Source organism: Phoca vitulina, unplaced genomic scaffold (assembly GCF_004348235.1).
Source record: "Phoca vitulina isolate PV1807 unplaced genomic scaffold, GSC_HSeal_1.0 scaffold19, whole genome shotgun sequence".
NCBI classification, from domain to species: domain Eukaryota; kingdom Metazoa; phylum Chordata; class Mammalia; order Carnivora; family Phocidae; genus Phoca; species Phoca vitulina.
Window position 1 is genome coordinate 20,109,270 of NW_022589722.1, and position 21,086 is coordinate 20,130,355.

The 21,086-nt window shown below is 47.7% G+C and overlaps 1 protein-coding gene across 1 annotated transcript in view; it reads left to right on the forward strand.

Annotated features, from left to right (window-relative positions):
- The window catches only part of BTBD11 (BTB domain containing 11), a 299,557-nt gene that overhangs the window by 181,615 nt on the left and 96,856 nt on the right, over nt 1-21,086 (forward strand). Inside the window, exon 3 of the mRNA XM_032416174.1 lies at nt 5,586-5,790. Within this exon, the coding sequence (XP_032272065.1) occupies nt 5,586-5,790 (205 nt within the window). The remainder of the gene's footprint in view (nt 1-5,585; nt 5,791-21,086) is intronic.

A 21,086-nucleotide genomic window follows, 5' to 3' on the forward strand; every position in this document is an offset into this window, starting at 1 on the left:
TGTCTCTGAAATTAGGGTAGGGTGTAGGGTGAAGAGCACAGGCTTTAGAATCAGACAGACCCAGGCTGGACGCTTGTCCGTGCCTCAGTTTCCTTATCTGTAAAATAAGATATCTCAACCTTAACATTATTGACATTTGGGGCTAAGTTCTTTCCTGTGGGGACCGTCCTATGCATTGTAGGATGGTTAGCAGCCGCTCTAACCACCCAGAAGATGCCAGTAGAGGCCCTTGGATATGACAACCCAAAATGGCTCCAAGCTTTGCCAGGTGTCCTCTGGCAGGCAGAATCCACTCGGCTGCAGATCACTGCTATAAAACTGAGTAATATAGCGCATGCTTTGCAGAGCACATGAGGATTAGAAACAGTGCACGTGAGGTGCTTACTCACTGTCCGTGGCACGGTGTAGGGGCTCAGTGAGTGGCACCTGTCACTACTGTTCGTAATAATCATGACAATGACATTTCCCACAGCTGGATGCTACAGAGATGATGCCCAGGAGGACGCACGGGATCACCTTGGAAGCCACACCCAGCTCTAGAAGTCTCTGGGTCTTTGGTTCTTTGGCCAAAACCATCCAGCAGTTTCCCTGTCCGCTCCTTCCAGTAGTCACCATGCATCCTACTATTTAGGAACAGAATTGCTTCTCAGACTTTCCTGATGGGAGCGTTTCTCCCCTCACTGTCCACTCCCCCCCCATGCCCCCCTGATGTTTGCAACTCAGCTTTCCTCCTAGAAGACCGTGAGTGCTGTGCTGAGTCCATTACTTGCAATTCCAAGTCCTTCCCCCTGCATGTCCCTGGGGATGAGGGAGGCCCCCTCAGCCCCTGCCCCCTACATGCAAATTCACTGGAAACCCAGCACCTCTGGAAAGTTCACCAGGCAGTGTTTGAGAGTCCCCAGGTGGCATCTCACATGTAGCCATCCCTTCGTCCTACCCTGCTGGGGCTCAGCCTGCAGTCTTGGCCTCCCGTGATCCTTACACCTTGCCCCTGCCCATGGCTGGTGACACCTTTGAGGACCCTGACATCATAGCCAGGGGCAGAACTGGGAGGTCTGCAGTTCCTTCCAGAGCTTTGGCCCTATCTGCCGTGGCCTCTGCGGCTTGTCCCCACCCCTGTGCCCACCAAGGATGTGGTTACTGACAGGTACCAGTTACAGATGGGCTGAGCTTTTCTGCCCAGACTCTGGGTGTGGCCAAGCCAGCCATGATCTCTGGAGCTCCTGGTGGGCTCTTGCTGCCACCAAGGAATGAAGACCCCCTTCTCTCCTGCCCTCTCCTGAGGGCAGCATGGTACAGTAACTGAGAGATCCAAATGGCAGTAGTTTGAAGCCAGATTATTTCCCTGGATCTCAGTTTCCTCATTTGTAAAATGGATATGCCACCTGGACCTACCTCACTGGCTTGCGTGGCACCAAAGTGATATAATATATAGAAAGCTCTCAGAAGTGTCCTGCACACAGGAGTGCTATTTAAATGGGTGACTGCTGTTGCCCACCGTCGCCTCATCCCATGGCCCCAAAGCCCAGCTGCTGGGCTGCTACGCATGTTCACAGCTTTCCCGGAAAAGCTCTCTCAGCTCTGCTAGCGCCCGGGCCAAAGTTCTGATCTGAGAGACCAGGCTTCTGTTGGTTCCAGAACCAGCTTCCTGCCTACGTCATCGCTGGTTACTCGTGTGCCCCTCCAGGCCCCTTTCCTGAGGGCAGGTATCATCTAAGAGTGTGCATGGCCATCCATGCAGGTGGACCCAGCAGCCACCACCCCCTCCTGCAGACAGGTCAGACGCTGAGCCCCCTCAGCCGGAAGCTCCCCTCTGTCAGCAGAGGCCGACCCATCTCCTGAGCCCCTCACCGTGGAATCCACAATGGCATATATTTGGGGAGACTCAGATTTAGGCCTCAACTCTTCACCAGAGTTTTTCAAAGGCCACACCCTGAGGTAGATTCTAGAAGGAACTGGGGTGTACTGACTAAGAACGTGAGCCCTGGCAGCCTCATTGGAGTGGCAACCTGCTCCTTCCTATGTGACACCTGGGCCAGTTGCCCCTTGCCTTGATTTTCCCATCACTGAAGTGGGTTTATGTCCTCTATGGCTCTTAGATAATTAAACCGGAAAGTGTATAAATGGCCCGAGACGTGGCAGGTTCTCTGTCTATTGTGGTTTCCGCTTCTGCTGTCACCTCCCTCTACCTCATGTCATCCTCATCAGAAAATTCACAACATCGTCATTGTGCCCAGTCCCAGCCCAGACCTGCCATCTTGTTCTCTTCCAGGCTCCTTCTCTACATTCGCTGGTCAGCCTCCCTTTACCAGTGGCTGGAGCCGCCCCTTATGAGACTGACTGATAGGACCGACCCAAGGCGGGCACCTGGCTTCCTTTTTTCCTCCCTCCCAAGGAGCAGCATTTCTAAAAGATGTAGAGAGAACGGGGAAGAAAAAGCAACTAAGGACCTAAGTGCACCCCCAAACAGACACCCAGAGTGCACAGCTTTATAGCATAGATTCCTAAAAATGTCAACCCCAGCATGAAGCAGCAAATCTGGCGCTGGGTCAGGACACTGGCAGGACTGTCCCCGCACGTCCCAGGCACCCGACCTCCAGGTCTCACCATCCAGAGAGAAGGACGAGCAGGCGGGCCCTGAGCCTAAGAGAGCGGCTAATTTCATGCCCACAGCGTGCCAGGCCCTTCCTCATTCTGCCCTGAACCCTCACACCCACCCGACGGGGGGCTCATTTCCTCGCCTGTGAGGCCGAGTGACTTGCTGGTTTGTGCGCTGATGAGCGGCACAGCTGGGATTTGAATTCCTTCTCCTGACTGTGAGCACTGGTTCCCCATATTTTCCATCTGCAGGTCCCCCGGGGGTCTTCCCTGGCCCACCTACCCCTAAGAGAGAATTTCCTTCTCTGATTCTTTTTTTGAGTTTCTGGGGCATATGTTCCCACTGTGGGGAATGGAGAGAGGAGGGTCAGGCTCTGAGCGAGGCATGGTAAGATGCAGAGGGGTGCAGGATGGCCACCCCACCTGCTCTCTGTTCAGCCCCTGCATCTGCTTGCTGTCCAGATATTAAGCTTGGTGGATTATACTCTGGTTCGGTTGTCCTGTTAAGGCCTTAGGACTCTGACAACATGGAAGTTTCTTTGTATCAGAGGAAACTCCTGTATCAGAAATAGTGGCCACTTGGAATCTTGTCTCAAGAAGGATTTAAAGGCAACATCTACACTCCGTGCATAAGAGCTCTGTGATTGATTAACCATGTCTGTCATGGACATGGACTAGAAAGGGGAATATTTGCCATTTCTGCCCTTGGCTGAGACCACATCTCCGTAGTTGATTCCCCTAAGGGGAGGGGGAGGTGAATGACCCTCTTGTCAATCTTCTTTTAAGGAAATGGCCCCACCCTCAGACTAGAAAGTGGGCTTTGGGCCTTCAGAGGAGAAACTTGGGCCTCTCACTGAGCCTCACTTTCTTGGGTTTGGATTTGAGGTCAAAGTGTCCTGTTAAAAGGTACAGGTGGATGGCAGAGGAGTGGTGGGCTCCGCAGGCCTGGTTTCAACTGGGCAGTGAAGGATTGGGATTGGAGGAGACAGTCTCCTTCCCCCACCAGGGGCTGCCTGGGTGGGGTGGGGGTGGGGTGAAGGGGGAGCAGTAAATTCCAGTTGATGTTTCAGTCTTGAGCCTGAAGGCAGAATTCCGTCTTCTTCAAGGTCTTTTCTCCTAAGGCCTTCAGCTGATTGGATGAGGCCCACCCACATTTTGGAAGTTAATCTGCTTTTCCCAAAATCTACTGATTTAAATGTTAAAAGTTAATGTGAAAAATACCTTCCCAGCAACCTATAAACTAGTGTTTAACCCAACAACTGGGCACCATAGCCTCACCCAGTTGACACATAAAATTATTCATCACAAGTATCTCAGATGAGTGTTTCCCAGAGTGTGCAACACATTCCACTGGACGAGTGGAACAGGGCAGTGCATTCAGTAACATCGGTCATGGAGTGATCCTTTTAAGTTCTATTTTAATTCTGATTGCTTCAAGAAGAAAGGCTCCATTTGGTATGAGCCCCTAACACTTTTCTAACACTTACTATTTAGAACAACAACAACAACAACAAAAAAAAAACAATACCAGAATTCAGCTATAAATTAATTATACTGTTTTGTTTTCATCAAATTAACTTTTATAGTGATCTTCTGTTTATGGCAACTGATACTGATCTTCTGTTTATGATAAGTGACAGAACATTTCCTTTTTAGATATCCGTATTTAAAAAAAAATCTAAGTGAATCCATTTATTTTTTTTAAAGACTTTATTTATTTACTTGTCAGAGAGAGAAAGGGAGAGAGAGAGCATGAGCGGGGGAATCTGCAGGCAGAGGGAAAAGCAGGCTCCCCACTGAGCAAGGAGCCCAATGCGGGGCTTGATCCCAGGACCCTGAGATGAAGCAGACGCTTAATGGACTGAGCCACCCAGGCGCCCCTAAATGAACCCATTGAAAGTTAAGTAAACCACGGCACAGATGGGACTTGGATACAGCTCTACTCATGAAGGTGGTATACAAACAACCTAAGTTCGGGAAATGCCAGCTTAGCCTAGAAAAGTCAGGGCTTCCAGGCCCAGCCAGCCTCCCAACAGGAAGGTCCTCCCTGTGCGGCCAACCGGGGAGCATGCATTTGGTTTGATGAAGAGAAGGCTGGTTTCCTTCGGAGAAAGACTAGAGTGTACCCCAGGTTTGCTAGTGCAGAGAAGAGTAAGACAGAGCCCCTGTCCTCAAGGAGGATGGTTCAGTGCGGGGAGTCTGGAGCCAGACTGCCTGGGTTCAAATCCTGGCTCTGCTGCTTGTGGCTGCTGGTTGACCTTGAGAACTTATTTGACCTCTTTCCTCCTCCATAAAATGGGTTTATAAAGGTACCTGCATTGGGGTGCTTAAAACTGTGCCAGTGCGTAAATGTCGTTTAAGACTGAGTTGCTGCCATGGGGAAGGACCCACAAGGAAATGGCAGCTCTAAGCCAGCGCTCTACCTGCTGTGATAAGAAAGTGCAGTGTGACACACACACGAGGGAGTGGGGGAGATTCCAGGAGGACTTCCTGGAGAAGTCAATATACCAGCTGATACCTGGATGATCAATAGGAGTTAGCCTGGAGAAGAGGAGAGACAGAATGTTCTGGATAAAGGGAATAGCCTATGCACAGGCTCAGAGGCAAGAGGCAGTATAGTGCTTGACTATACTTGTGACTGCAGGTAAAGCAGCACTGGCTACAGCAAAAGACGTGACCAAGGGTGTGTCCCAAGGTGATGCGCACAGAGGGCTCCCTGTGCCTGGTTAGAAGCCGTGGGTTCCAGAAGGGCAGGACTGTGATTATCTTGGCCGCCCTCTGTGCTTGAAGTCGCAGCTCAAACCTGGTAGGCAGTGGCAGTCATGTGGTGACTGGACAGATGCTTTCCTCTCTGCTCACTGTGGGACCCGGAGGACCGCAGCAGTTGAGTGAGGGAGTCCCAGGATCGGAATCTCTGCAGAGGTCTTCAGCACATCTCTGCAAGTCATGGCCGCCTGAAGGATCTGAAATCTTACTTCTGTCCACAGGTGACCTGGTGTCCCGAGCAATGCATCACCTGCAGCCCCTCAATGCCAAGCACCACGGCAACGGCACCCCCCTGCACCACAAGCAGGGGGCGCTCTACTGGGAGCCGGAGGCCCTGTACACGCTTTGCTATTTCATGCACTGCCCGCAAATGGAATGGGAAAATCCCAACGTGGAGCCTTCCAAAGTCAACCTCCAGGTGGAAAGGTAAGACTTGCTTTGGCTCTGGATGGCCAAAGAGAGGAGCCTCCGCTCTGGCCACCCCCGCCTTGCGGTGGGTGGGTACTTCCTCCAGGGGGGCACAGGGGTGCAGGAGGGGAGTGATGCTGGCAGTCAGAATTGCACAGTTCCCAGAAACTCACTGGAGGGGTCCAGGTGGGAACCTTGTGTCCCGAGGGGGTGTCTGAGACCCAGGTGGGGTCTTTGAAATGGGTTTGCATAGGGTCGCTCCAGTTCGGGATAAAAACGGCCTGGGTCAGGAAGGGGGGTCTGCAGATTCCGAAGGGGTAAGGGGCTCTGCTGTGCAGGGTGGCATCCTCGTGAAGACAGCTTTGGGAGACGCTAGCTCCTTGGGTGGGAGGTGGCTTCATTTCTTCCTGGCTGCCCTGGGGACTCCCGCGGGAACACCTGCTCAGCCAAAGTGGGCCCCGAAGGTGCACAGGAGATGGGCTTGCTCAAGCAGAATCCTCAAGGGAAAAGAAGGAAGGGAAGGCTTCCTGGGAGAGGACACTCCCTCTGACCCAGCTTCTGTCCCTCCCTAGCACAGTCCCTCCGCTTCCCCGTGCCTCAGTTTCCCCATCTGTAAACCAGCAGCTCAACTAAGCAGTTCCCAGGTCCCCTTCTATCTGGAAAACTCCATGACTCTCCGAGGATGGTTTCACCCTCTCAGAGGCAGGCTGTCAGAAACCAGACTGCCTGGGAGCATCCCTCTTCCCCTAGGAACAACCGGCAGAGTCCATCTCCCCATGGCGCCTCACAAATCAGGCCCCACCTCCACACGGGCCTTTTACTCCAACTATTATAGCAGTGACCCATTTATCAAAAGACTAGTGAAGAGAGTGGGTTCTGGGATCCAGACTTTTGGCTTTAAATCCCGGCTCGTCCAATTAAACGTCAGAGGAGGGTGAGGGCCTTGGTAAAGCACCTTAACCTCTCCGTGCCTCAGTTTCTTCATCTGCACAATAGGGCTACTGAAAGTAAATCCTGGATAGGGCCGTCGGAAGACTGAGTGACTTGAACAGTGCCAGCACATAGTAAGTGCTCAGTAAACGTTTGCTGTTGTTTCTGTTGTTGTAGACACTCTCTGCACGTAGGCGAACAACTCCCAGTTTGGGCTCAATGCGATCTTCTCTGTTAAATGGTTACAAGCCGTTTTGGGATGCTCACTGGCTGCTTAGCTCCTGCAGGGACGGACTGGGGCTTAACTGGGCTCCCTTCTAAAACCACGTCTCCTGGCTTTCATTTCCGGGAAGAGAACAGAGCATGAGTTAGACAAAAGTTGCTGAGGTTTTGTTCTTGTTTTGTGTTTGAGAATCCCGAGTTAGCATGAAGATTTCGGTCCCGCCTGGAGTTAGCTTCATCAGGCCTCCCGCGATCTAGGCCAAATCAGTGGGTACCCTGTACGGATTTTCACGTGCCCAGCATGCCCTCATTGGAGAGGTGGCAAAATGCCCATCGTCCCTGGGCAGGTTGTAACCTCAGTGCGAGACACCCAGAGTGCTCCCTGTGAGTGTGTGGCCTTAGCACTGAGTGAACGAGCAGCAGCCTCGGCCTGCGGGGCATCTAGCTCTTCGGCCCCCGCCCCAACAGCCTGTACGTAGCATCTGGCTCACCGCCCGCCAAAGTGCACATGACCCCCAGTGGACCCCCCTCCATCTCCAGCCAGGCAGTGCCCCCTCTGAGCTCCAGAACCTTCTCGTCCTACTCAGCCTCAGTTTCCCCATCAAGTCTCACACACCCAGACTTGTTCTTCTCATAGCACCTTATTCTTTTCTGCGTAACACTTACTGCAGCTGGTCATCGTGATTCTGTTACGTGTTCGTTTATTGCCTGTAAGCTTCATGAGGGCAGAGAACACGTCTGTTTTGGGTTTTGGTCGCCACTCCACACCTAATGCCAAGCTCAACATCTGGTGCGTGGTGGGGAGTCAGTAAATATTTGTAGAAAGAATGAGCAAACCTGTCAATCTAGCTGCCTGTGGAACATTTCCATTTGGGTGTGCTCATGACTACCTCAAATCTTGACTACCTCCTTCCCCTAAAACCAACTCTTCTTTCTCTCTCCCTCATCTCTAAGAATGGTGTCACAACCAACCTGGTCACCCCTGTCAGAAAACTGGGCCTCGCGCCCCACACTCCTTCCTCTCCCTAACTCTCTCCTACAGCCGCTGGTCAGCAGGTCTTACTGATGCTGCATCTACGACATCTCTCATTTCTCTGTCTGTTCCCCACCCCCAGAGATTGCTGCCCCTGTGTGGTTGGGCACCTTGTTCCCTCTTACTTCTGTTACTGCATCTGATTTCTAAACAGTCTCCCAGAGTGTGAGGCTTAATATCCTCTGAGCAGCTCCGTCCGCCTCACGGCCACCAGACTGAAACTTCTAGAATGTGAATCTCATTGTGTGATGGACTCCTTGCCCCCCATTCAACACAGGGGCATGGCCCCATTACATTTTCCATTACTCGGCTTCCATCTTCCTTCTGGAATCCCTTTCAGGATTCAGAGTGCAGCTGGAGTGGCTGTCAGTCTGAGGAGACCATCTGAGATTTCCAGACTTTCTGGGACAAGATGTAAAGACGCATGAGCTTTGAGGGAGAGCAGAGTAAAGAGAACATGGCCCCAAATGTGTTGAGTCAGTTCTGTCTCGACCTTTCCTGTCTTCTTTGGTTGATTTTTCAGGGGACAGCACAAAATGCAAAGTAAAACTTGTCATTTTTGAGTTGTGTTCACTTTGGTCCTCCAGAAAGAGTGTGGATTTGGGAATGAGATTGACTTTTGGCCTTGTATCCCAGCCCTGCTTCTTCTAGCTCTGAGACCTTGAACAAGCCATTCCTCCTCATGGAACCTCTTTTCCTCAACTGTAAAATGAGAGTGGGACCAGCCTCACAGGACTGGTGTAAGCAATGAATTCAATATGGTAGCTAAGCCACCAGCACCATGCCTGGCATGAGAGCAGCTCTCCTCCTCCTCACGCCCCAAAAGAGTAGCTGATATTATATGTCTTTTTATTTAGCAGGGCGGCTCTAAAATCCTGTTGTTGTCCCTACAGAAGCCTGTGTGTGTTCCTTTTAGACAAAAAGCTATTTCTGCTGTTCCCTGATGGAATAGGCATTGGTGTTTAGTATCTGAAATCACACATGGAAGGGCTTCAGAGGAGAGAGGACTTCTGTTTTCAGTCACCAGCTCCCTACCAAAACCTCTGAACAAGAATTTTCCAGTGGGTGGTGTACTCTAATTTGGAGTTGTTTATCTCTCTTTCTGTCTCCTCACCCCCAAAATCAAACAACATTTCCTTAACTCTTTATTTTTATTCTGGCAACATCCAGTAGGGCCATGGTGCTTATATGGTTTTTCACTGGACTATTCTTCAGGAAAGGGGCTGAATATCATTTGCTTTTGTCCATTCCCAGCAGAAAGTCTGGAAACATTTGTGGACTGAAATATGGATTGTTTTGTGCCTCAAATTGTCTCTGCTTGTCAGAAGAGCCTTCTTCCCTGGCTGGAGTATTTGGAAGTAGGCCTACATGCCCTATTTTACCCTTTCATGTGGGCCCAGCTTGAGAGTTACTACATTTGTTTTGGATAGTTTCGTTTTTCACTGCGGGATTTTGAAGAAGCTCAGTGCCAGTGTGAAATTTCTGTAGTTCAAGTTTTTCCAGAACTTTGGCTACTAGTTTTTGAGCTTCTAAAATCTTGCAGAGCAGTTCTTTGGCTGGAAGCATGTACTGGGACCAGGACCTGTAAAGAGCTGGAGCTCCAGAGTGAGATAGACAGGCATGACCCAGACCACATGGAGTAGAGACTAAGACTAAAAGGCCAGACTTGGAATCCTGTTCAAGTCAGGTGTTTGCAAATTCAACATGGAGAAGAAAGAGGAGGAAAACATTCTTTATCAGGAGAATCTGATCTTCGGTATCGCTAAATCTTCTATGTGCCAAAGGCTGGTCACTGAAGATTTATGATGCTCTGTGAAAAACAATGCTAACCTTGCAAGTGCCTCCAGGAAGAGAGTAGCTTCAGATTCCACTGAAAGAAATAAATTGCAATTAATTATGGTACCCAGCCTTGACTCCAGCCTACCCCACTGGTTTGTGACTTAATTTTTTTTAATTCCTTAATTCAATTTATAATAAAACTCCCTGAGGGCAGTCTACCTTTTATATGTTTTTCTAGATCCCAACATAGTATTTTGGCACATTACACATGCTTAACAAGTATTTGCTAATTTAGTTAAAAATAAACACAACCAATGTCATCAGCAAAGCCTGTTTTGTATTGGAGCATCAGATGTTTTACAAAGAAATCTTAGCTCAGATGTCATCCTTATTTCTGACTTTCATTTATCTAATATTTCTAAGAAATAGGTAATAACTGGGTGTTATTCACAAACAATGAGTCATGGAACACTACATCAAAAACTAATGATGTACTGTATGGTGACTAACATAACATAATAAAAAAAAGGCAAAAAACTTAAAAGAAAAAAAAAAAGCAATGTTACAACCAAAAAAAAAAAAAAAGAAATAGGTAATTCTGCTTAATTTTTTCCTAGGACAGAACCTTCAGTAGTTCAAATTGAATATCAAAATAAACACATATCATAATATCAATCAATCAATAAAATCTTTCAGGTACTTCAGATGTTTTTACTTTAAAAACTCAGATTTTCTAAGATTTATGATTAGGCAATATTTTATTATATATATTTATATGTAAATATATATGTTTGATTAGGCAATATTTATTTTGTAAGGTTTATGTTAGGCAATATTTATTTTAGTAACGATAAATGTAAACACCTTAATTTTGATAGTAGAAGCTATATGAGACTGCTGGCTTTAAATGGAATCATCTTCAGTCTGTGACAAGATTTTCCTCCCCTATATCATTACTGGAAATATCGGTGATTCCTAGATGTGTTTGGCCACAGATGACTTCAGTAATGACCACAAAATGAAAAAATAGTAGGATAAATTGGACTATTTTGTTGCCTGAGGTAGCTGGTAATGCCTGAGAAGATCAGAGATGGGTTTTACCCAGAAGACTACTCAGTTAGGTAGTTCTGTCTTCCCCCGGTCTCACTGAAAGCAAACAAAAACACACAGCTAGGCAGTGGGAGCTCTTGCCCCTTTTGCAAGCAGAGCTGTATAAACAGATGTAGTGCACTGTCTACCAGGGACAGCTGAACCAAAAACATAAGTTACAATCACCAATCACCAACTGTTTGGGAGAAAGGAAACAAATCTTAACAAATGGAAGAATTTACACTTGAAGAAACAGAGCTAATAAAGCAAACATAGCAGACATTAGAAGTTAATGGTACCCAAATACATCTTCCAAGACACTCGCCCTGTCAAAAGATCACTCCAGCACATCAGTTCTTGATGCTTTCCCATCTGTGGCATATGTGACAGGTAACAGTCAAGTGTTAACATACGCCAGTGGGCATACTCCCAGGGTTATGCAAAATTTCCAGCATGCTATTATAATTCTTCCTTGTTCCTTCACCCTAAGGAGTACATATCAGAATGCAAGTGGGCAGAGGTTTCCTTGACACAAACAGCACTACTTAGTTGCAAAGGTTAAACCTACTATGACTGCTTAGAGCAGAAAGAAAACCTCTGGAAGGCCCAGTGTAGGTAGAAGGTTACCAGGTCCTTTCCCCTTCTGCACGAGAATTGGACCTTGGGTTAATTCTCTAGCTCTGTTCTCCTGGAAACATGTTAAAAATTGCAGTATTAACTATGTTACCAAGCAGCAAATATTGCCTAATCATAAATCTTAGCATTGATAAATTTGATTTGGCCTGCTAGTACTGTAAATACTTTATAAATATCCAGAGCTTTGGGCTTCCCTGAATCCACTGGCTCTTGTCACTGGCAGTGACCTTGTAGGAACCTTGAAAACTCTATCTGTGGAGTTGCTACAAGAGATACCGGGGTTCATAAACCAGGATAGTTCTCACAGTCACTCAGGTGGATCTCATCGTCTTGCACCTGAGTGTTACCTGGACAGAAGATAGCTCAAGGATGGCTGACTATAAGGACTCCCACTGAAGGGAACATTTGATGCTATCCTGCTGGGCCAAGTGTGACCTATGATAGTCCCATGAGTCTAAATGTTTAGTAGAGCTTAAAAAGACTTCTGGTGGGTGTTAAAGCCAGAGAATGAGGCTGCAGGGCTGCACAACCTAGAACAGTGTCCAGGTTGCACCCCAGGACTGCTCTAGCAAAGACCTCAAGGCCACCAGGGCTGGGCACAGACACTTAACTTCACACCATCAATGCTGAGCATTGGACACTCCTAGCAGGACCTCTGCACCATTACCCATGAAAGCTGAATGTCTCTACCAACACCCTAGTGAGATTCATGTTCCACCTATGTCACACCACTTGCTTCCAAATCAATGGAGCCCAGGCCACATGCCTGCACCCTAGCTGCAAGGGAGTCTGGGAAGGTGAATTTCTGCCTTGGTGAACCATGGACTAATAATATGGGAAATTCTCCAAACCCAGTAAGGTCATCAGTGGTTCTGGCCAAAAAAGTTGACAAAGGTGTACTATGCTCTTCTAATCTACTTGTTTTTAATATAAATAGCACACAAGTGAATCACTTATACAGCTCAGTACTTTTGACCATTGTTAGCTACACATCTCACAACTGATGAGCTTACACACCACAGCTGAGAACCAAAATACCGCCTCAACACAAGGACCCTTTAGACTAACACTCTGGGAACCTGGATAGAAAGGAGAAGGAGGGAGGAGGACTATTCCTGTCATCCTCAACAGGGATGCAGGATGCCTTTTCCTAGAGGAAGAATGCTACTTCCTCATCTTCCCAAACCCAGTGATCACGTCTGGCACAAAAGACCCGTCATATGCCCAGCCCAGTGCTACAGGGTCCTGGAGAAATCCAGAGTCAACAGAGACATGGGAACATGCTGGAGTGAGGGGGCCACAGCTGCAGGGCTGTATGTGGGCCTTGGTGGATTGGCCTAGAATCCCAACAACCATATAAACAAGGGGAAAAATGCATGTTGAGTTCTAAATAATTAACTTGAGAAAGTTTTAAAACATGATCTGTTCATAACTTGAGCATGGCTGCAATTTATTTCATCTGGCCAAGGTAAAAACAACTCTAATCCCACTATTTTTCAAACTGTGGGTTACAGCTCATTAAAGGGCCATTAAATCAGTGCAGTGCAGAGATTGGCAAACTATACCCCACAGGCCAAATCTGGCCCGCTGCCTGTTTTTATAAAGTTTTGTTGGAATACAGCCATACCTATTTGTGGACATATTATTTAAGGCTGCTTTTGCACTTTTGATTAGCTGTGTCAGAGACCAAATAGCTCACAAAGCTGAAAATACTCTTTGGCCCTTTCTAGTAAAAATTTTCTGACCCCTGATGTTGTGGGTTATAACCTAAATTTTTTTTTAAAGATTTTATTTATTCATTTGACAGAGATAGATACTTGATCCCAGGACCCTGGGATCATGACCTGAGCCGAAGGCAGATGCTTAACGACTGAGCCACCCAGGCGCCCCTATAACCTAAATTTTTAAAAACTGAACTAGAACAGAAAAAATCCAAGTAGTCTTCATGAGGTAAGGTAAGGATGTTTTGTGAAACTTCCTTTTTTCCCCCCACTATATTAACTTAACTGGAGATGATTAATTTGCCCAAGGTCATGTAGCTAAAGTTGGAGAATTAGTGTCTGAACTCTTGGAGTCAGGCCCTGGTCTGTGCTCACATTCATTAGGCTGTTCTGCTATCAGTGGGCTATGATTTCAAAAGAAATAATAATGTTTGAAAGCCTCACCCCTAATCCCTAGAATTTGTTTTATAATCTTCATGATTGTTTATAGGATATGAAACTAATATGTTCATGTATTAAATAAAATGTGGTGACTCCAAAAAAAATCAAGAAAGAAGACACTTTGAATCACCCATAAGCACTGTGACCATATAGGGCATATATTCTGTCTATATCAAAGTCTTTTGGTTGTTTCACAAAATAAGGACTATGCAGTTTTGTTGATCCATGTCATTGAGTAGCCTTCGAAAGCATGATTTTTCAAGGGACTGTTCCATCACTGGGCATTTAAAGTCAAGAGAGATCCGAGAACAGGCATATTGAACATGCTCCATGATGAAGAAGGTGAAGCTGAGCCCTAGTGGGATGAGTGGACTTGTCTGGGGTCATAAGTGCACCTGCAGCAGATTCACAGGGTGGTGCCTCGGGGCCTTTGCACAGGCTCTGCCTTCTTCATGGAACATTGCCTCCTTTCTACCTCTCTGTCATCTGGCTTAGTCAGTTCATCCTTCAGGACTGATTGTAGGCATCACCTCCTCCTGGAACCCTTCCCTACCACCTCAGGCTATACTAAGTGTAGAGGGCCTAGCTCAGTGCATAGCATATAGTAAGTGCTCAATAAATGCTCATTTATTATTTTTTTTAAGATTTTATTTATTCATTTGAATAAGAGCTGAACAGAGCTGGGTCGAAACCTGTGTGTTCCAACTCAGGCAGCCCTCAGCTTGGCACTTGCTACACCGTTCGTGTGTCCCAGGCCTCTTTTCCTCAGCTGTAAACAAGAAATAATAATTCCGACTTCATGGGGCTATTTCGGTGCCCAGTGAGCTACCTTCTGCCAGTGCAGTATGCATTCACCGACACATAGGAGATGTTCCGTAAGTGGTAGGAATTATTACTCCCTTAATTCAGGTTGACACCTTCTTAGATATGTTCATATATATAACGCACTTCAAATCCAGCACACATTAGGTACTTTATAGATAATGGCCCTTGTTATTCTCATTGTCATGGTGCTTGGAACCTGAACATACACTATGGCAGGACTTCTCAGACTGTAATCAGGAATGTGCATTTGAATCCCCTGGGATCTCATTAAAATGCAGATTCTATTCATAGGTCTGGGGAGGGGTCCTAGATGTTTCCTTTCTAACAAGCTCCCAGGTGAGGTGATGCTGCTGGTCCCTGGGCCATACCGTGAATGACAAGACATGGTAGTTTTTTGTGTGTTTGTCATTCCTTTCCCCAACTGACTTCAGCCCCCATTTTTAAGTTACATAAGGGCAAGAAATAAGCTTTTATGGTGATTTTTGTCTCTCTGGTAGAGCTTGGCACATAATAGGCTTTGGGGGCTGGATTGAGCCTCATGAGATGCTGGATCTCTATGTAATTTGACGAAATGAGCAGATTCCAGAGGTCAGACCTGGCCAGCCTGCGGAACTGCGGAGCTGCAACAGCCAAGGGAAGACACTGAGTGTCTGAATATAATGATCATCTTCAGCCTAACAAGGTGGCCCCTCTAAAGTGGCTCAGGGATAGCAAATTAGCGAGAAGCGTGCAAGGCAAAGGTGAGGCAGGATTTCACAGGTGTCCTGTCTGGAGAGAGGCAGCAGGGCAAATCTGAAAGCTCACCAGCTTAATACTGTTGAACACATCTAGCCTCCCGGCCTTGTCAAATGGCTTCGACTCAAGAGGTTTTTTTCCTCTTGAGGGGCAGAGATTGTTCCTGACCACAGGTGACAAGCTGAGAGGCTCAAGTTCAAGAACAACCTTCTTCTCTCCCAACACACGGGGTGAGTCTGATCAGATGCACACACTGCACTTGTTCGTTTGAATATCCAGGTCTTCTCTGAATCCCAGCTAACTGGATGCCACGGCGGTCTGGTCTCGGCTGACACAGCAACTCTTCATTTTATGGGAAAAGGAAGGCAAACCTCACCTTCATGCACAGAGACTGAGGAACTAGCCCTACACTGTCCAGTATGGTAACCACCAGCCATGTGTGGCTGTTTGAATTTAAATGAGTACAAATTAGGGGCACCTGTGTGGCTCAGTCAGTTAAGTGTCCAACTCCTTTTTTTTAAGATTTTATTTATTTATTTGACAGAGAGCGAGCACAAGCAGGGGGAGCTGCAGGCAGAGGGAGAAGCAGGCTCCCCGCTGAGCAGGGAGCCTGACGTGGGACTCGATCCCAGGACCCAGGGATCATGACCTGAGCCGAAGGCAGATGCTTAACTGACTGAGCCATCCAGGCATCCCTAGTGTCCAACTCTTGACCTCAGCTCAGGTCTTGATCTAAAGGTCATGAGTTCAAGCCCTGCGTTGAGCTCCATGCTGAGTGTGGAGCCTACTTAATAATAATAATAATAAAATGAATGAATGAATGAGTGAATAAAAATTAAACAGAACTAAAGCTTCAGTTCCTCAGTACCAACTGTCCTCATTTCAAATGCTCAATAGCTACACGAGGCCAGTGGTTCCCGTTTGGACATATAGGATGTTTCCATCACCACAGAAACTTCTATTGGACAGCACTGAACTGGAGGCTCAATGCAGGTCGCACCCCCCTTTTAGAAAAACAGCCCATGAAAATCAGCGCTCCCAAAGCAATATGTAAGTAAGGAGTCCTTGTAGAGACCAGGGACCAGCTCACCCGCTGAGGCATATTCCATGTCCCCATGTTTTGATGATCTTAGAGCCCAGTATTTCAAAACAGCCATCATCAACATCACCCCCAAATTTTACAAGGTATTTGTCACATACAGGCCTCCCTTCTGAGTGCATTGGCTCGCTGAATCCTCCCAAGAATGTTAGGAGTGTATTAGCACCACCTTTCATGACTGCTGTCTCTCCCTTCCCATGAAGAACGTCAGGCTCAGAGAGATTGTGTCGCTTGCCTACGTTGCACAGCTAGTCGGGCGCGGAGTGGGATGCAAGAACAGGCAGCTGAGTCCAGAGTTCGCTCTCTCAACCGTGTGCTGTGCTTCGGGGACAGGAAGGATTGCCGGGCTTAAAGGGGAGGGCCCAAGGTCCCTCCGAAGGTTAAAAACCTGAAAATCTCCAACCAGGAATGTTCTTGCTTTAATATGCTTCCCCCTTCCCTTCCCTTTTCCTTCTAGCATTTTCCCTGGCTTAGGCCTCCATAAATATTGCTAATATAAATGGAATAATGATAATCAAATCACTTCATCTGATTAGACAGCAGTTAAACCTCTTGGAGAAACACACTCGCCTCCTAGAATGAATTACTATCAGCATAGAACCTGCCTCTTCAATCTTCACTGCAGTGCTACTTGAACTTTCCCTTTTTTATTTAATTTTTAAAACTTGTTTATTATTTATTTTATTTATGATTGAACTTCTTATTCTGTTGTTCGTTCTTCATTTGTTTATTCAGCGAACATGAGTTGAGTGCCTGAGCATAGTAATAGTAAGAGCTAGTGTCCATTGAATCTTCTACGTGCATTGCAAGTACTTTGCATGAATTAACTCATTTGTCCCTCAGGATAACCTCATGATGGTAGGCCTTCTTGTTGTCGTCCCCACTTTCCAGATGGGGAAGATGAGGCAGAGAGGTCACAGGGAGATTCACGTCCAGCAGCCGGGCTCCAGAGCTCCCTCCCATTACCTGCTGTTGCTGTGTGCCAGGCCCTCTGCTAGGGAGGGGGGACCCAGGGGACCTCCCATGGCTCCTCCCCCGTGCAGCTCATTCATCATCAAAGAAAGAAAGGCCAAAGGGTCAGAAGGGGGATGCAGATAAACTGCCACAGGGGACCCAGGAAGGGGGTTTTGGAGGCGGACTGAAGCATGGGTAAGATCGGGCACTCCCGGTGAGAAGGAGGTCTCCTGAGTTCCGTAGACCAGCGAGTCCGACTGCAGCAGAGGCCCGGCTGACCTTCAGCTGGCTCGTAGAGGTGCAGCTGCTTGGCCAGCTGTTAAAATGCTGAAATGCTTCCCTGTGAGTTGGTGAAGAGCTGCAGGCCCAGATGCCCCCCCCCCCCCGCACGACCCGGCCATCCGGCACGAGCAGCAAGGCGTCCGGGCCCTCGGCGGGGCAGAGGGGGCCTCTGCTTGCATCAGGGCCACAGGACGTAGGTGGTGCCTGAGCCGTATCCAGAGTTACGTATTTAGAGTATCATTGCTGAGCTGAAAGCGTGTGGGAGGGGCGCCTGGGTGGCTCAGTGGGTGAAGCGTCTGCCTTGGGCTCAGGTTGTGATGCCAGGGTCCTGGGGTCGAGCCCTGCATCGGGCTCGCTGCTCAGTGGGGAATCTGCTTCTCCCTCTCCCTCTGTTGCTCCCCCTGCTTGTGCTCTCTCACTCTCTCTATGTCAAATAAATAAATGCAATCTTGAGAGAAAAGAAAGAAAGAAACAGAAAGAAACAGAAAGAAAGAAACGAAAGAAAGAAGTGTATGGGAGAAAATTATGTCCTACAGGTGTTGTTGGGCCTTGGTTCCTTCAATGGTGGGGTGAGGGTGAAGGTTTGAACAAAGGGAGAAGCCTAAGCCAAATGCAGATAAGCTGCTCATCCTTCGATGAGCTGCATCCTCACCGCTGCTGTGAAATCTTTGCTGCCCCCCCCGCCCCCCGCCCCCAGCAGGACAAGGCCTCCCCTGTTCTCTGTGGAAAATGCTAACAACACTTGGTGCCATCGTGTGCCAGGCCCTGGCATGAGCGGACTTCGGGTCACCCGACTTAAATGTCCCAATCACCTTCTGAGATGCTGTAGTTATGCCTAGTTTCAGATGAGGAGGGAGGCTGAGAGAAGTTCAAGGACTTGCCCAAGGTCACCTGGCTAAGCTTGTGAGTGGCCGGGCTAGAGGTTGGGCCCGAGCACTGTGAGTCCAGAGCCTGTGTCCTCCCGATCGCCTCCCGCATAGCCCGGGCTGTTGCTGTACTACTATTTGCTTCCATGTCTGAGCTCGTCGGAGGCAGGGACTGGGCTTTGATCAGCTCATGCTCTCTCTGGCAGCCAGCCAGGGCCTGGCACAGAGTGGACGGGGACATAAAGACCAGTCTGAGTGCAAGGCAACAGGAGAGCGGAGCCTGGCATGAAGGTTCCTGCAAGAGCCCCGAAGACAGATGACAAGCGTGTGGCTTGACCAAGTGCCATCTCCCATGGCCCCTAGCAAGACAAGTCACCAACTGGCCTCCTCCCTTGGCCTGAACGGTCCCAAGGGAAACTACATTAGCCTCCTTGGATTTTTGGTTCCTTCTCCTTTGCTGGGAACTGGCAGCCCTCCGAGTGCCCTATGTCTGGAGCCTCGGGCACTGTGCATGAATATCCTGCACATGTAGGGAAAAAATTTTTTAAAAGAACATTAGCGAAAATTAGCCCTTGAAGCTGCCCCGTGCAAACTGAGGGCTGGCCGAGCATGGCAAGGGCCAGCAGGAACCCCGGGTGCCCGGGAGCAGAAAGGCCTGTGAAGAAGGGACACTCCCCGAGGTCAGCCTGCTTTCAAACCATCTGTCCCATGCCAAGTTTCCGCTCTGTTTTATCCTTCCAGAAACAGCGATATTGACAGCCAGCACATACCTGAGTTTTACACATTATGGAAAACAGCCCAGGCAGTAAATCTGGTCATTTGCCCAGTAGGCATAGCATCTGAGTTGATCTTGCATTTTTCAAAGTCTGACTTCCCCCGTGAAACATACACGTGTCTGCGTGTCTCCTAGTCGACCATTATCCTAGGTTTTCACTGATTCAATCACATCGTCCCCTCCTTCCTTTTTGCTCTCCTCATGGACTGCACCTTTTTACAACTGTAATACAAGGTGCTATAAATTCAAATTTTTATATTATTTTTTTTACCAAAACATTATATATGCTGATTTTTTTAATTTTGGAAAATACAGGAAAGCACAAGAAAGAAAATTAAAATAATCTATAATTCTGCTATGCAGAGGTAGCTGAACTGATTATTTGGTACTTTTCTCATCTTTGTTTTTAATACAAATAGTGGGGCTTTTTAAAATAACTGTACTGTGTATGTGTATATAATTTTATATCTGCTTTTATTTCACGTAGTATGCCATAAGCATTTTTCCTGGTACTACTACAGAACATTCATAAACATCATTTTTTTTTAATATTTTATTTATTTATTTGACAGAGAGATAGAGAACACAAGTAGGCAGAGGGAGAGGGAGAAGCAGGCTCTCCGCTGAGCAGGGAGCCGGACGCGGGGCTCGATCCCAGGACCCCAGGATCATGACCTGAGCCGAAGGCAGCCGCTTAACCGACTGAGCCACCCAGGCGCCCCCATAAACATCATTTTTAATGACTGCAAAATATTCCATCTTGTGAATGCACCATAAGGTACCCAGTGGTTCCCAGGTTGCTGGTCATTTGGGTTGTTTCCAGTTTGTGAATTGCTCTTCTTTTAAAACTACACACAGTAGTATGACTAAAACATCAATGCAGAGGGAACGGATATAAAAAGAGTAATCTCTTTGGAGTGGAGCAACTGAGGGGTTAACTCATGAGGCTTCTGATGGTGTCTTTGAGTGAGAAATTGCAGAAAAGGAGAGCCTGGGGAGGCAAGCTTATCCAGCCCCATCCCAGATCCCGTGTGTCATGGTGTTCCACGGGAAGAAATGCCTTGTGGGAAATGTAAGGAGAAGTGGCCCCCACCTGACCTGCAAGGTGTCTGGCCACAGTCACTATAAAAATCTCTTAAGTGAGCACTTCATCATGTCTAGGAGTCTTCCACACATGCAGTCTCCCTGCATTCTGGGAGTGGAAAGACCAGCTAGGGTTGTTTTTCACAACTTTTTTTTTTTTTTTAAGATTTTATTTATTTATTTGACAGAGACACAGTGAGAGAGAGAACACAAGTAGGGAGAGTGAGAGTGGGAGAAGCAGGCTTCCCGCTGAGCAGGGAACCCAATGTGGGGCTCAATCCCAGGACCCTGGGATCATGACCTGAGCCGAAGGCAGATGCTTAACGACTGAGCCACCCAGGTGCCCCTGTTTTTCACAACTTTAAAGAGACTGGCTCTAGAAAAGTCATGAGATTTGCCCAAAAGCCATGCAATGAGTGGCCAAATTGAAACCAAAGAGCTGCTCTAGGGATCTCTGGAAATCCCCACCCTGCTTCCCATCTTGCTTCTAGAATGGAGCAGAGCCTTAATACAGCGTCATCAGAAAGCAAGTTTTGAGCAGGTGCCGTGGACAAAGTTCATGGTGTATTCCATTGGCGGTGTCCAGCGATTAGGAAGTCTCCACAAATTCCAGGAAAGATTTGTTGAAGAGTTGTGTTTGTTTATTATTCTGGATTTTAAACGGCTCTGTTTTTGTTTTCCCCGTATGTAAGAAACATTGCCCGTGAGGACTTCCTTGGGTCTTTCAAACTGGCCTGAGGAATTCTGTCAAGATTTAGCCAGTCGGGTTCAGGCGGGCCCAGGACTTGAGGCTGAATGTGCTGGCAAAAGAAGGTGGCTATTTTCCTGGGCTTCTGTTTCACTG